We start from the raw sequence: 12,305 nt of genomic DNA on the forward strand, positions 1-12,305 counted from the left end.
AGCAAGCAAGATGTCCTTCAGTAGGGGGATGGATCAACTGTGGTCCATCCAGACAATATAGTATTATTCAGTTATCAAGCCACTAGAAGACATGAAGGAAACATAAATGCCTATTACTAAGGGAAAGAAGACAATCTGAAAAGACTATATGCTGATACCAATTATATGACATCCGGAAAAGACAGAACCATGAAGGCGGTAAAAGGATCAGTGGTTGCCAGGGGTCGGGGAGGAGGGAGGGATGAACAGGCAGAGCGAAGAGGACTTTGAGGGCAGTGAAACTATTCTGTCGGAGACCACAATGGTAGATATGTGTCATTCTACATTGTCAAAAACCACAGAATAGACAACTCCAATAGTGAACCCTAGTGTAAACTATGGACTTTGGGTAATAATGTGTAACAAATGTACCACTCTGGTGAGGGATGTTGATAGTGCAGGGGGAGTGGGGCATATGGTCAATCTGTACTTGCCACTCAGTTTTGCTGTGAACCTAAAACTGCTCTAAACAGTAAAGTCCAGGGGCACCTGGGTGGCTCAGTCAGTTAAGCGTCTGCCTTCGGCTCAGGTCATGATCCCAGGGTCCTGGGATCGAGCCCCGCATCGGGCTCCTTGCTCGGCGGGGAGCCTGCTTCTCCCTCTCCCTGCCGCTCCCCCTGCTTGTGTGCACGCTCTCTCTCTCTCTATCAAATAAATAAAATCTTAAAAAAAGTAAAGACTTCTATAAAAAAGGTTAAAATGGTAAGTTCTACATTATGTATATTTTACTGCAATAGATAAATTACAGGTGTTCCTAGCAGCTTCATTCGTGACGTCTCCAAACTGGAAACAATACAAGCGTCCTTCAGCTGCAGAATGGCTCAGTGGGTGGAGTGGGCCCCCAGTGGAATACCAGGCAGCCACGAAGAAGCACGAGTGGCCGCTACGCCAGGCAATAGCCATGAATCTCACCCACAGAATGCTGAGTCAAAGAAGCAGTATACAAAATAATACATGGTATATGATTTTATTTGTACCAAATTCAACAGCAGGCCAGACTAATCTTGGCTCTTAGGAGTCAGGGTAGTGATTAGCCTTGGGAGGTGGGTAGTGGCTGAGCAGGGACACGGTGGGGGCTGGAATGTTCTGTTTTGGGATCCGGATGCTGGTTACATGGGCGTGTCTAGTTTATAAAAATTCACCAGCTGTACCCCTGAGATGTGCCCTTTTTTGTAGTGTGCTCTGTATGAATTCAAAAGAATGTGTATAGATACATAGAATTATACGTAAGTGCAAACATGCATATATACACGTACATACGCGTACATACACACCCCCACAAGTACACTCTGGAATCAGATAGAAGGATGGGTACTGTAATTCTGGTCCTGTCAATTACTAGGTTTATGGCCCTAGACAGGCCCCTGTACTTCACTGAGCCTCATCTGTAAAACAGGTTTAATAGTGTCTCAAACAGGAGCACCCCCTAGCTGGCTCATTTGGCAGAGCGTGCGACTCTTGAATCCCGAGGTTATGAGTTCGAGCCCCACACTGGGTGTAGAGATTACTTAAAAAAAAATCTTAAAAAATATATAATACCTCACACAGACAACAAAAACACATCAGTGCTGGTTGAGAGCACATCGATCCAGTACTATTAATATTCTTGCTCTTGTTCCCTTTGGTGACTGAGCCCAGGCTGGGGCGGGGTAGGGGTGGAGACACTGCTTCCAAGGAGAAGGGGGACACTGGGAGAGCCAGTCTAAACTGATAAGCAGAACATGCTCATCTTGCAAACTGCTGCAAAGGGAGAAATCTAACCGTGTGCACTGGGGGAGGATGCATGTGCCAGGCCTGCCTTGGGCCTCTGGGGGAGGAAGACAGGGGTAATGCACACAGAACTGGGGAAATGGATCCTTCCTGGAGAGCAGGGCCCTTCACTATCGCTGGGCAATCAAGACACCCATGAAAGTTTCGACACTTTCTCAGACCACACAGCTCTCGGCTGGGGAGCTGGGTCCTTGAGGGGGAAGCGGCCCTGAGGGTCATTCTCCCCCTTGGGGAAGCCTGGTACCTTCAGGAGGCTTGGGCTGGGTCCCAGGATCCGTGGCCCAGTAACCTAGATTTATTGCCTGAAGAGGGGAAAGGGCACCGAAGGAGACAGAAAACAGACGCCTGTTCCATTCCAGACTCCACTACCTGAGAGCTGTGTGGCCTTGGGTGGGCCATTCAACCTCTCTGACCTTCGTTTTCCACCTCTGTAAAACGGGGACAACTCCTACCTCATACGGTTTGTTGTGAGGATTTGGCAGCTTCCCTTCACATGTAGAGTAAAATCCAAAATGTCAACAGTGGTCTCCTAAGCCCAGTGATTTGGCCCGAGGACCACTCTGTCCTCATCCCCTAGGATTTGCCCTCTTGTATGCCTTGCTGCTCTTCAAGCATGGCAGGCTCATCCCACTGCAGGGGCTCTGCACTTTTAATTCCCCTGCCTAGAACTCTTTCCTGCCAGATCTTGCTGCAGCCATTGGAGCTCGGCTGAAATGTCACTTTGGGAGGGTTTCTCCGGTCATTCGGTCTAAAGCGACCACCTCCAAGGCACTCACCATCCCATCACCTGGCTTGTCTTCCCAGCACTTACGACTGAATGAAAATAACTTGATCTTGTATTTATTTCCTTGCTTACTCCTGTTTCCCCACCTTGACTGAGCTTCAGAAGGGCAGGGAGCTTATCTGTCACTCAAAACACACTTCCACATGCTCACATGCAAACCTCCCACACTCAGGATGGTCTTGCTGCCCCTGGCCAGCCAGTGTGAAAACCAATCAGGCTGTTGGTGTAGGTTTTTTCCTGAGAGCAGAAGCCTTTTCCCAGCCCCTCAAGGTGCTGGCAGGAGCCTTGGACCCTCAGACATGCTGGTGGAGAAAGCTGGAGAGGGCTGCCTGGCATGGTCGCACAGGATGTGAGGGTCTCCCACCTCCTTCTGGGGCCCTGGGGCTTCGGTAGGAGCCACAGGCAGGCCTTGTGGCCTAATTTCCCACAGAACTGGGAGGAACCAGGGACTGTGTTGGATGTGTGAGTGTGGGTGATAGGTGTGTGAGGATGAATGTGTGGCTGTGTCTGTATGTGAAGTGTGTATGAGTGGGTGTGAGTGTGTCAATGGTATGAGCATACTTGTGATGGGGTGTGCATGTGTGTGAGCACAGAAGGGTGTGTTTGAGTGTGTACGTGTTTCACTGCAAATGTGAACGCGTGTAAACCCGTGCATACACGGGGGAGGGGAGGGAGGAAAGCATCAAGAAAATAAATGCTAACAACCACAAAGAGAAAATCCGAAATCCCTCATAATCCAACCCCTCAGAGAACCCCTGTTGCGGTGAACCCTGGGGCAGGCAGGTCGCCGCCCCTCTCTGAGCCTGTTTCTCCATCTGTAACATGAGTGACATACTACCTCGCTCAAAGCTTTGCTGTATGGATGAAGGGACAGAAGGTGAAAGTCGGCCAACAGGAGTTACCATTCGTTGTCACTGTGTATCCGGGCTAAGAGCTGGAGTCTTGAGGCCCCAGCCTTCCTCCCCACCCCCATCCTCGCACCACGCTGAGCCAGGGACGGAATTCTGGGGGCAGGGAACAGGACTTCACCCCCTACTCCCAGCCTTAGTTTTCCCCATCTCAGCACGAGGTCCAAGCTTCCTCCCGGGGCTTTGCAGACCTGGACCTGCGGGGTGCATGGCGGACCAAGGCGGGGGGCCCCGCGGCAAGGGACCTAGGAGCTACGAGGGGTCTCCCCGACGTACCGGAGCACGCTCTGAAAGAAACCTACTCAGCTCACACTGCGGCTGTGCAGAACATGGACCGCGCCGTGCGGGGTGTGGCCGTCAACAGACCACACCCCGTTCCCCGCCCACACCCGAATCCTTCGGCCCAGCCACCGGAAGTCACGCCGGACGGAGCGTTTTCGTGTGGACACTGCCCCGGGGCACTCAGCAGCGAATCCCGAGCCCGCGGCGGAGGCTCGAAGAGTGCCGGACAGGGACCCGGGAAGAAGGCTAAGCCCAAGCTCAGACGCACAGAACCGGCTAGTTGCTAGTTGGAGAGAGAGATCGGACCCCAGAGCTCCTCTGTCCTCCTGCCGTTGGCTGCCTCTTCAAGAAGCTCCGAGCAGAAAAGGGAGGTGGCATTTTAGCAAAAGGCCTTGGGGGTTCCAAGTCCAACTTGTCCCCGGCCTGTGAGGGTGTGGCTCAGTTTGCCTATCTGTAAAGGGGCGATTAGTCCCCGCCTCGTGGGTGGGGAAACTGTGAGGCGGCCGAGAAGACTACACGCTCTCAGCCGAGGCCGTCCGCCCCACCCCCGGCCCGGGAGCATCTCTGGCCACCGCGGACCGTTGTCTGGGGCGGAGTCTTCGTTCTCTTCTGCACTCGGGAACTTGGGACGGACCCTTGCCGCTGGTTCCACACCGGGCCCCGGCTCGGCGGGGGGCGCGCCGGAAGTGCTCCTGCGGAAGCCGGCGGGGCGGCGCGCGCCCCTTCACCATGGCGACGGCTGGGGCCCCGCGGCGCTTCTGCCGCTGCGCCTGCTTCTGCTCCGAGAACTTGTACGTGGCGCGCTACGGGCTCCACGTGCGCTTCCGGGGCGAGCAGCAGCTGCGCCGGGACTACGGCCCGGTGAGTGGCCAACACTGGCTCTGCGGAGAAATGGGCGTGCAGGCCGTTCGCTTTGCCCGGGTGCTCCGATCTGACAGCAAGGAGGACATGATTTCTGGGTGCCTCGGTTTTTTCACCTTAAGTGGGGATAGTAGTATCTCCTTAGTGAGGCGGTCGTAAGGAATGAGTGAGTAAACGTCCATGTAAAGTGCTTCGGGCAGGGCCCGGCGCGGGGATGCTCTCTGCTTAGCGTACTTACCGAATTTCATCCTCACAATGACCCCGTCAGGTCGGGGCTCTCATCTCCATCTCAACGAGGGGAAACTGAGGCCCAGAGACGTTAAGTGACTTGCTCACTGGATTTTCTGCTCTCAGATCCTGCGCAGCCGAGGGTGTGTCAGCCCCAAGGACTTCCAGCAGCTGTTAGGAGAGGTAACACTCCCCACCCTCCACTGCCCCCTCCACACCCAGCCTAGCCCTTCCTCTTTAGATTGGTGCCAGCAGTTTGAGGGGGCTTCCCAGCCGTAGGCCTGCCAGTCCCAGCTCCCTGAACGGCTCCTTAGACCTCCCCTTGCCCTCTTCCTGTGCCCCCTCACTGCAGCACCTGGGGCCTGGCACCAGAAAAAGAGAAAGTGGAAAATGCCAAGTTGTCTGCCTTACACCCTCTTAAGACACTTGCCTAAGGCTTCACAGCAGGTGGAGTTGAGATCCCACCCAGGGCAGCTGGGCTCCGGCCTCTTCATGTCTTCACCCACTGCCCTTTGGCTGGTGCCAGGGCTGCTGGCATCTTCTGTCTCCTTCCCCACCTGGGGGTGAGTAAGGGGAAGCTTCCTAGGCGAGCCGTCTGCAGCCTCTGGAACACAAGACTTGGCTGGGATTCCATTCCCCTCCCTCAGCGGCCCAGCTAGTTGGGCATGTCCAGGGGTTCCCATCCCAGCCAGACTCTGAATGGTGCAACCCAGAGTGGGATGGAGTTGCCTTCAGCTAATAGCTTGGCACCTGCATTTACCCTGATAGAATCAGGTGTGTAGGGAGACTTGGCTCTCAACCCAGGCCCTGCTCCCTTCCTGAGCCTGTTTCCTCCTCTGTACAGTGACCTTGGGTGAGGGGGGGGGCGGATATGAGGCCCCATCTTGGTAACTAGGCCCTGTGCCACCCAGCTTGAGCAGGAGGTGGAGCGACGGCAGCGGCTGGGGCAGGAGTCGGCTGCCAGGAAAGCCCTCATCTCAAGCTCCTACCACCCAGCGCGGCCTGATGTCTACAACACGCTGCAGGTACCTGGCAGGGCAGGTTACTGGAAGAAGCTGGAGGCATCCAGGCTTGGGGCCTGTCTGCCTCACAGCTAGTGTGTTCTGCCCCCAGGATGAGGCTCTGGCCCCCGAGTTTTTGGCTGCAGCTGAGTACAGCACATCACCGGGTGCAGACCTTGAAGGCCTTCTCCAGCGGCTGGAGACGGTGTCTGGTGAGGTCTTGGCCCCATCACCTAGTAGGACTAGGACTAGGGGGTGGGAGACTGGGGTCCCTCCACCATGTCTGCCTCCAAGATCCAGCTAGAAGGGCTGGTGGGACTGACCTGCCAGGAGCAGGGCATCTGCATTCACTTACTCACTTGCCCAACACATACTCACTCAATGCATGTATCAGGTGTGAACCAGCTGGCATACCCAAATGGGGGGGACTGAAGAACTTAACAAAGGGACAACTAAGACAGGTGTGCATGATGGTGAAGGACCCACCCCAAATCCCCCAGCTCAGGACTAACAGCAGGCTGGGGAGAGACAGTTCCTATCCCTTGACCTGGAGAAGTGGGCAAGAGTGAAGTTTCTTGAACCTGCCATGACTGGAGTTGTGGGAGAGGGGCTGCCAGGTAACTGCTGTGGCCCTGAGCAGAGGCACAAAGCCAAGCCCAGAAATGCCCCATCTCTCCTGCCTTTGGATCTCCTGCTGGGATCTCCCGCTGGCTACACCCAGCAGGAAGTGCCAGTCCTTCCAAGTTCCTTAATCCCTCTGCCTCAGTGTCACCATCTGTGAAAGAAGAGAACTAGTAATACCCATCTCCTGAAGTGTGATGAAGTGAGGTAATGTGCCTAATGGGCTGGGCACACAGCGCTCAGGAAAGGTTTCCTTATCTTACCGTTACTGTTATTCCTCGGTCTGGGCGGGGGTCCCGTGGGGACACAGGTGTACAGTGTTCCTCCCTTTATGAAGCTTGTGCTCTCTTGTGAGGCACAGGATGGAATGTGAATGAGACTGTCCCTCCTAGCCTGGAGGGACTCCTCCTCATTGCCACCCACTCCCCATCAGTGGAGATTGTGTGAAGGTTGTCTGGGTGGGGCTGGGCTGTGTGTCGGTGGAAAGGGTGGGGACCACACGAACCCCGCACCCCAGGGCGTTGGTGCATCTGCCAAGAAATGTGTGCATTTCTGATCTGAGCCTGGCTTCTACCTAACAGGGCCCAGCAAGAAGGAGCAGCCCTTCTCAACCTTCCTGTGTGAGGAACAGAGGCTCCAAGGGGCACTTCAGTTGGGGTGCAAATGTTGCTGGCTCATGGGGGGCCGTGCAGAGAAAGCCTGAGGCTGGCTCTGTGATCCCCACTTGGCTCCATCACTGGCCTGCTGGGTGTCATTGGGCTAATCCCTTCCCATCTCTGGGCCTCATCAAAACTCACATCGCAGTCTAGAGGCTAGACGTGTGGGCGCCTGTGGAAGCAGGATGAGAGGCTCCAGGGACAAATGAGGGGGCCCAGGAATAGGCCTTCCTGCTGCCCACACAGTATGTCATTAGTGGTCACAACAGCCCTGAGAGGTGAGTACCCACGTTGTCCCCATCGTACAGGTGAGGAAACTGAGGCCGAGGGAAGTGACACGGCATGCTCAGGCTCACAGAGCCCACGAGGACACAGGCCCACACTGTCCCTCCCTTTGCAGGGGCGAAGCGTATCTATCGGCTGCCAGTGCTCACGGCACCGTTCTGCCAGGCCCTGCTGCAGGAGCTGGAGCACTTCGAGCAGTCAGACATGCCCAAGGGAAGACCCAACACCATGAACAATTACGGGGTGGGTGAGGCAGGGACGTCGGGGGCTGGGGGGACGTATCTGCGGTGCTGGAGAAGAGCTGTTGGGGCCTGTTGGGGGCTTGGTCTCCCCATTTGTAAAACGAGGTCATGGTAGGATTATTACGAAGCTGGTATCTGCAAGTAACAGTGTCCTTGGTAAGAGAGTCCCGCAGGGAGCCAGGGTGAGGCGCCGTCAGTTTCCCTGCTGACCCCCCGGGGTCCCCCTCCCAGGTGCTGCTGCACGAGCTAGGCCTGGATGAGCAGCTGGTGACGCCGCTGCGGGAGCGCTTCCTGCAGCCACTGACCGCGCTGCTGTACCCGGACTGTGGTGGGGGCTGGCTCGACAGCCACCGGGCCTTCGTGGTCAAATACGCGCCAGGCCAGGACCGCGAGCTCGGCTGCCACTATGATAACGCTGAGCTCACCCTCAACGTGGCCCTTGGCAAGGCCTTCACGGGGGGCGCCCTGTACTTCGGGGGCCTCTTCCAGGTGAGTGTGTGTGACCCACGGCGCAGGGCCTGGGGCAGTCGGGAGTGCCCAGGCCTGAGCCCCGCTTTCTGCAGGCGCCTTCAGCCCTGGCCAGGCCCCTGGAGGTGGAGCACGTGGTGGGCCAGGGCATCCTGCACCGGGGCGGCCAGCTGCACGGGGCTCGGCCCCTGGGCACGGGCGAGCGCTGGAACCTTGTCGTCTGGCTCCGGGCCTCTGCGGTGCGTAACCGTTTGTGCCCCATGTGCTGCCGCAAACCTGACCTGGTGGACGACGAGGGCTTCGGCGACGGCTTCACCCGCGAGGAGCCCCCCACGGTGGATGTGTGCGCTCTGACTTGAGCCAGGCCGGGCCGTGTGGGCGTAGCATGGCAGCCCAGGGCTCTGCCTCCTTGGGTTGGGTGGGACAGGAATAAACTCCCTGCAGCCCTCAGGTACTTCTTGGTTCAAAAGGACACACCAGCTTCTGCGTCATTCTTTTCCCAGACAGGCTGGCTTGGGTCAGGTTTGTTAGAGCCAGAGCCTGAGATGGGGATTCCTGGGCAGGTGGTTTGTTGAAGGAAAACCTTCAGGAGAAGGGCGTGAGGGAAGGACAGGGCGGGAAGGAGCTGGGCCAAGATGTGATTTCAAAGGGCATCCAGCCTCAGCCCAATCCCGCAGAACTCTCTGGAGCATGAATCTAGCAGTCTGCCCCCTGCGTCAGAGAGGCTATAGGGTGTGTCCGGGCTGTGCTGGGCGGGTGAGTGGGGAGGTGGCAGTAACTTCCCAGATAACCATCTCCAGGGCAGTTGGCTCCCAGTGACCGAGGGAACCTTCCAGAGAAGAGTACAGGTGAGTCAGGAACACACACCACAGCAGGGATGGAGAGCATCTGTCTATAAAGGGGATTGGGGTGAGCCACCAATAGCAACTTCTAGTTGGTGATGAGGGCTTAGCACAGCGGGGTTTAAGAGCAGGGACTCTGGAGCCAGACTGCCTGGGTTCAAATTCTGATTCTGCGGCTTCCAGTGGTGTGACTGTGGGGCAGCCACGGGACCTCTTTGTGCCTCGGTTTCCTCTTCTGGAAAGAACCTATCTCCTAAAGCTGTTGTGAGAGTCAAATGAGTTAACGTTCATAAAGTGCTTTACAGCAGCCCTCTGTGTTTGCTGTCATTATTATTGAAAAACTCGCAACTGGGCAGCTCCCAGAATGGGTGGAGTGCGGCTGTGCCCGGCTTGGGTTGTACATCTGCAAACCAAGGGTTTCCGTATTGAAATCTTGAGTTCTGGCTTCCCTGGGAGGGTGGGAGGATCTGGAACACCAGGCCTCGCTCCACACTGGAGGAATCAGCAGCAGAACCTCAGTTGCCCACTCCGGACACAGGCCTTTGGGGCACTCCCTCACAGGGCTCCCGCCCTGGCTCTGTCGCTAAGTGGGGACGCTGCAAGGACCACGGGTCTCACAGCGGGCTGGGGTGGACAGGTCGGCAGGCAACTCAGGGAGGCTGGAGCTCGGAGGAGCGGTCGGAGACGAGGGCAGGGCTGCGGCAGAAGCCGGGGAGCACGCACGGCCTCGCAACCGCCTGGGGCGGAAGCCTGGATCTCCAGCTTCCCTCTTCGGGAGGTCGGAGAGCCAGGCTCCGTTTCTGGGGCGGCCCTGGAAACGGAACCCGGGGCTTCAGGACTAAAGGCGGCAGCGCCTCGCTTCCCAGCCGGACGGCCTCTCGGAGCACTGCCCCGGCCGGAAGTCACCTCGCCGCCGCTTCCTCACGCGAAGGCGTGGTGCGGGTCCGACGGTCCCGCCAGATGGGCGGTTAGGAGGGGACGGAGCAGCTGCGGGGACCTTCCCTAGGGCGGCGAGGCCGCGGAGGGCGCGAGGGTGGAGGGTAGGAGCGCGGGAAGGATTTCGGGACGCACCTGGCAGCGGAGGCCCGCGGCGGCTCCTACGGGCGCCGGAGCGTCCAGGCGTGGAGGGGCCGTGCGCAGGCGTGGAGCGGCCGGGCGGGGGCGGGCCCTTAAAGGGGCCGAGGCTCCGGGAGTCGGCGCGGGGCCTGGGGTCCCCGGGGGTGGGGGAGGATCGTGAGGTGGCCGCGGACCCCCTCAGTCCCTGTCCCGGGTGGTGATGGGCACTGGGCCCCCGAGAGCCAGGCCCCGAGAAGAGCCGCCCTCGGAGCCCAGTCTGGGGGCCGGCTGTGTGAGCCCCAGTTTGAGCGTGTCTCCCAGTCTCCAGCCCGCGGCGCTATGGCTCACGTCAGCTCTCGCAAGCGCTCCAAGAGCCGAAGCCGGTCCCGGGGCCGAGGGTCGGAAAAGAGAAGGAAGAAGAGCAGTAAGGACGCTCCGAGAAGCTGCTTGGCTTCTAGATCCCAAGACCACAAGGCCAGCAACACCACCTGTGGGGCGGAGGGTGAGGACCGGAGGGAATGGGAAAGGGGTGTGGGAACTTTACGGAGGAAGCTGCAGGCAGCTGAGTGGGCCTCCCGGGGTGGCTGTGGAGAGATCGCGGGGAGCAGTAGAGGAGTGCAGAGCGCGGGACCTGGAGGTCTAGATTGAAAGACACTCAGATTCCAGAGGCTGGGCCAGCGCATTGTGTGTGGACTGAAGGGAGCACGTAATGATGCTTTTTGTGCAGCTGGAGCTGAGATCTGGGGGCTGGCTGCCCTGCTCCTGGTCAGACAGTTGACTGGGTGAAGCCCAGAAAGTGCCTCTCCGGAGAGAACTGATCCCTGCTCCGGAAGGCCCTGCCCGGAGGGCCTCACCCCTCTGTAGTCCCTCTAAGCCTGCCACAGGCCAGAGCAAGGGGATAAAGGTCTACTTCTTACCCTCCTGGCCAGCCTCACCTTCTCCCTGCATCACAGAGAGAAGCAAGCCCAAGGCCCGGAGGAGACCACGAAGCAGCTCCTCCTCCTCTTCTTCCAGTTCTTCTAGCTCTTCTTCCTCCTCGTCCTCCTCCTCTTCCTCCAGTGACAGCCGGAAGAAGCGGGGGAAGCACAGGGACAAGAAGAGGAAGAAGAAGAAGAAGAGGAAAAGGAAGAAGAAGCTGAAGAAGAAAGGCAAGGAGAAGGCAAAGCTGCAGCAGGGTGAGGCTCTGCCGGGACCCTCACTGGACCAGTGGCACAGATCGGCTGAGGATGAAGATGGCGGCCCAGGTACTCTGCTGCCTGGGGTGCAGGAGGGGAAGGGTCCCCTCCCTGAGACCCAGCCGCCAACTCCCTGCCACCTCCCCTTGCAGTCCTGACGGATGAACAGAAGTCCCGCATCCAGGCCATGAAGCCCATGACCAAGGAGGAGTGGGATGCTCGGCAGAGCATCATCCGCAAGGTGGTGGACCCAGAGACAGGACGCACCAGGTGGGGAGTCTTGGCAAAGCTCAGCCCCACATGCTCTGCATGCTCAGGAGGAGGGCTAAAAAGCCAGAGACCAGAGAAAAGTAGTTACTCATTTATGGGACTTCTTAGGCTGTTCTTCCTTATCGCCCAGAGCAAGCAGTTGCAGGGGTTGGAAGGGCCTTGAGGAGTGTCTTCAAAGAGCTCTGATGGCAGAGCCTACCCAGCTGCCTTTATCACTGTCCCAAGGGCAGGAGTGGGTGGGGGGAGCGCCTAGATTCCGCCTGCTCACGGGAGTGGGGGCCTGAGGCCTGGCATCTCTGGTTCTGTTGTTCTGGCATCAGAGGCTCAGCCTCCTCTCCCCTCCTCCCCCAGGCTCATTAAGGGAGATGGCGAGGTCTTAGAGGAAATCGTGACTAAGGAACGACACAGAGAGATCAACAAGGTTGGTGTCACCCCTTTCCCCGGGGTCCACGCCCAGCTCTGTTTCTGATGTGTCCCCTTCTGTGCGCTTTCTTCTCTAGCAAGCCACCCGAGGGGATGGCCTGGCCTTCCAGATGCGAGCTGGGCTGCTACCCTGAGGGCCCTGCTGGCTAAGTGTTGGTGGCTTGGCCTGGAGGCTGGCTTCGGGGTGGGCAGCAGGAAGCCCAGTGGGTGTTTGCCTTTCCTCCTGTGCACTGGCCTCTGGCCCAGTCTCCTTTCACATGCAGGGGGTGCAGGACAGGGTCACTGGCCTAATCAGCTCTCCCATCTCCTGAAAGAGCATAACTTTCCAAATATTAAATGTTCCATGGTTGGAAACTTTGTTGTTATTTTGTGCTGATGGGGGGGGGAAGGTTGC

General features: G+C 57.9%; 2 protein-coding genes across 4 annotated transcripts; both read left to right on the top strand.

Annotated features, from left to right (window-relative positions):
- Window positions 1–3,917: 3,917 nt before the first annotated feature.
- On the top strand, window positions 3,918–9,266 carry OGFOD2 (2-oxoglutarate and iron dependent oxygenase domain containing 2). Its single transcript, XM_021698536.2, has 7 exons — window positions 3,918–4,644; window positions 4,999–5,055; window positions 5,784–5,897; window positions 5,986–6,085; window positions 7,551–7,678; window positions 7,909–8,166; window positions 8,241–9,266. Exons 1-7 carry the CDS (start codon window positions 4,513–4,515, stop codon window positions 8,502–8,504), a joined length of 1,053 nt encoding a protein of 350 aa, XP_021554211.1. The 5' UTR covers window positions 3,918–4,512; the 3' UTR covers window positions 8,505–9,266.
- A 607-nt stretch (window positions 9,267–9,873) lies between these two features.
- ARL6IP4 (ADP ribosylation factor like GTPase 6 interacting protein 4) lies at window positions 9,874–12,265 on the top strand. 3 transcript variants are annotated; one of them, XM_044921071.1, is made up of 6 exons: window positions 9,874–10,027; window positions 10,372–10,545; window positions 10,997–11,287; window positions 11,371–11,488; window positions 11,840–11,909; window positions 11,989–12,265. In XM_044921071.1, the coding sequence occupies exons 2-6, from the start codon at window positions 10,383–10,385 to the stop codon at window positions 12,043–12,045; spliced, it is 699 nt and encodes a 232-aa protein (XP_044777006.1). In that variant the 5' UTR covers window positions 9,874–10,027; window positions 10,372–10,382; the 3' UTR covers window positions 12,046–12,265. The 3 variants fall into 3 exon arrangements, with proteins under 3 accessions (XP_044777006.1, XP_044777007.1, XP_021554285.1); XM_044921072.1 differs by having other exon boundaries at window positions 9,899–9,923; XM_021698610.2 differs by having other exon boundaries at window positions 9,900–10,027; window positions 10,365–10,545.
- Window positions 12,266–12,305: the final 40 nt, after the last annotated feature.

Source organism: Neomonachus schauinslandi, chromosome 14 (assembly GCF_002201575.2).
Source record: "Neomonachus schauinslandi chromosome 14, ASM220157v2, whole genome shotgun sequence".
NCBI classification, from domain to species: Eukaryota; Metazoa; Chordata; class Mammalia; order Carnivora; family Phocidae; genus Neomonachus; species Neomonachus schauinslandi.

Coding starts and splice junctions, on each gene's coding strand:
- OGFOD2 (XM_021698536.2), top strand. CDS start 4,513: ATGGCGACGGCTGGGGCCCCGCGGCGCTTCTGCCGCTGCGCCTGCTTC. Junction 6,086..7,550: donor GCGGCTGGAGACGGTGTCTG/GTGAGGTCTTGG, acceptor CTCCCTTTGCAG/GGGCGAAGCGTATCTATCGG. Junction 7,679..7,908: donor ACACCATGAACAATTACGGG/GTGGGTGAGGCA, acceptor TCCCCCTCCCAG/GTGCTGCTGCACGAGCTAGG.
- ARL6IP4 (XM_044921071.1), top strand. CDS start 10,383: ATGGCTCACGTCAGCTCTCGCAAGCGCTCCAAGAGCCGAAGCCGGTCC. Junction 10,546..10,996: donor CACCACCTGTGGGGCGGAGG/GTGAGGACCGGA, acceptor CCTGCATCACAG/AGAGAAGCAAGCCCAAGGCC. Junction 11,288..11,370: donor GGATGAAGATGGCGGCCCAG/GTACTCTGCTGC, acceptor CTCCCCTTGCAG/TCCTGACGGATGAACAGAAG.